This window comes from Plasmopara halstedii (assembly GCF_900000015.1).
Source record: "Plasmopara halstedii genome assembly, contig: Scaffold_2061, whole genome shotgun sequence".
Classification (NCBI taxonomy): Eukaryota; Oomycota; class Peronosporomycetes; order Peronosporales; family Peronosporaceae; genus Plasmopara; species Plasmopara halstedii.
The window spans coordinates 1,380,826-1,383,124 of record NW_020188969.1 but is presented as its reverse complement, the minus strand read 5'-3'; the positions used below and the strand labels follow the sequence as shown (position 1 = coordinate 1,383,124).

The window sequence follows — 2,299 nt, the reverse complement described above, 5'->3', positions numbered from 1 at the left end:
GCGTGTGTTTCGTTGCATATTTGAGCAAATGTGATATGAGAGTGTATACTAATTGATTTACCTTAAAGCTTAAAATTTGAACAACACTCACTATCCCTTATGAGCGTACATATCGACTTCGATCAGCATTTGAGCATATGGCAATTGGAAACGTCTGCGCGTGGAATTTGTTGGGAATGACAGCAATATGACGAATGATATGTCATTTTGTATTATCGTGGTAAAATATATTAATTCAATCAATTTAATATTTTACTGAATAAAAATGAGTGGTGGACAAGCATTGTTCCCACAGAGTCATAGTTCGTCGTTATTTCAGTTCTAGTTTTCATCAATGTGCCGTGCATTCGACTTAGCCACTACCCTCTTCATCGTAATCAGTCCCTGTGCAGCTGCTGATTTCGAGCAGATCAAACCTTTTGATGCGCAAGCCCATGACATCTTACCAAACGGTGTTACTGACACGAAGCCGTCACCAAGAAGGTATCTTAAACGGAGCGATGATGACGTGTCTCCCGCAACGGCTGAGGAAGAGCGCGTTGTCATTCATGATCTCCTTGATGAGGCAGGTCAAAAAGCCCTTTTGCCGTACGAACATTTCAACACAAACAGCATTGATGACTCAACCTAGGTGATCATGAAAAAGGAAGACGTGGCCTCTTTCGCCGTTTTGAGAGACAAAAAAATTGAACCTCTCCAAAAGAAGTACAACGACGCTATAGATAAATACCAGCAAGCTGTCGGCAGGCTTCAAATGGCTATAACCGATTCCATAAAAGAACACCAGGCTGCCTATGAAGCTAAGGAAGATTTTCAAGCTGCTTCGGCTTTTATCGTGCCCACAACGATCGCAACACTTACACAGTCCTCTCCGTTAAAGCCAGAAATGCTGCCCAGGATTACATAAACGCTCTAGTCCTCTACAATTTCTACTCCGCTCAAGTCACCAAATTCAACAAAGCCGCCGACACTGTCAAAACCAATGAACAACGCCTATTCCTCAAAGACGCTAAGGAGAAAGCAGCCGTACGTGCGTCCGTGCATTTCAGAAACATGCAAACCGCCCAAAACTATCAAGATCGTTACGGCCGCCGTGCCTTATATTTCTATGATATGGTCAAGCAGAAGGAAGAAAAGTATTTTGACCACTTGAAAGAACGCGACAATTACAAATTGTTAGCCGGAAGAGCCATTGACAAGTTCCGCCTTTCCACATATAAGGCTCGTGTGGCTGACAAAAAAGCAGGCGTTGCCCAAGCTATGAAGGTTGCTCTACTAAAGAAGGTCGAGGACGCCAAACAGGAACTCGAAGCCGCAAGAGGCGAGAAACCCACTCATGGCCCCTAGAAGGTTAAAGCTATTCATGCGGAAAATATCAGCTAAGCTCCGTCAGAACAGATCACTGTCGACTTACGTTAAATCATCAGTCACTTCATTCGTCCTGTGTAGCTAGACTAAGTTGAAATATAAAAAAATGACGATATAACCCACGACACTAATTTGGGTGGATCTTTAATCTTCGTGCTGCTATCAAACAAACCATTGTTGAAATACCCTTCCAACACGTAAATCATTGAATTGTTGCTAAAGGTTATAATGCCCTTCTGACGAACGGTTATGCTAATGCTTCGTCAGGATGTTCAGAATAAATATATATGTATTTTCATTACAAGTATGTTAGAGAACTAATTTCATTAACTTCCTATGTCAAGTATGTTGGAAGGTGATGATGCAGTTTTGTACATACATAAGGCTTACGAAGTGGATTTGGTGCTGAAACTGCACACCATCCTTAACCGAAAGCCTATAAACGGAGCGTACCATGTTTTGGTATACGCACAAATTACACTATCGTTTCAGACTTGAATGTATCTCAGAATCACCAAAAAACTAGTACAGAAAAGAATGATGGAACAAACGGAATTGCCGCGAGACTAAAGGATATAAGAAGGGTAGAGGTAGAAGTGATGTGTGCTTGTGTATGCAAATGCAGAAGTGAGTGTATTAATGTCAGACGCAATTGTGTAGGCCCACGCGCAACTGCCTTGCGGGCCACACAATATGCTAAACCTAAGTCAAAGCTATTAACACATCCTAAGGTATGTGGAACACTCTAACTCAGCCTTTGCGCGAACCTAAAACAAGTACACACTTAAAATATGCAGTCTTAACCATAACGGTTAAACACGCACTAACAATCCTTAGTGGGAATTGAACTCACAACTTGCCGTTTAGCATTACGATGCTAGAACACTTGAGCCAGTCACCATAGCTCATGACTTAGTGCAAACATTGGATA

The 2,299-nt window shown here is 41.9% G+C and overlaps 1 protein-coding gene across 1 annotated transcript; it reads left to right on the top strand.

Moving 5' to 3' along the window:
* Nucleotides 1–637: 637 nt before the first annotated feature.
* Nucleotides 638–1,347, top strand: PHALS_02812 (uncharacterized protein; the record flags this gene model as incomplete). The annotated part of the gene is made up of 2 exons (XM_024717262.1): nucleotides 638–835; nucleotides 898–1,347. The coding sequence occupies 2 exons, from the start codon at nucleotides 638–640 to the stop codon at nucleotides 1,345–1,347; spliced, it is 648 nt and encodes a 215-aa protein (XP_024582778.1).
* Nucleotides 1,348–2,299: the final 952 nt, after the last annotated feature.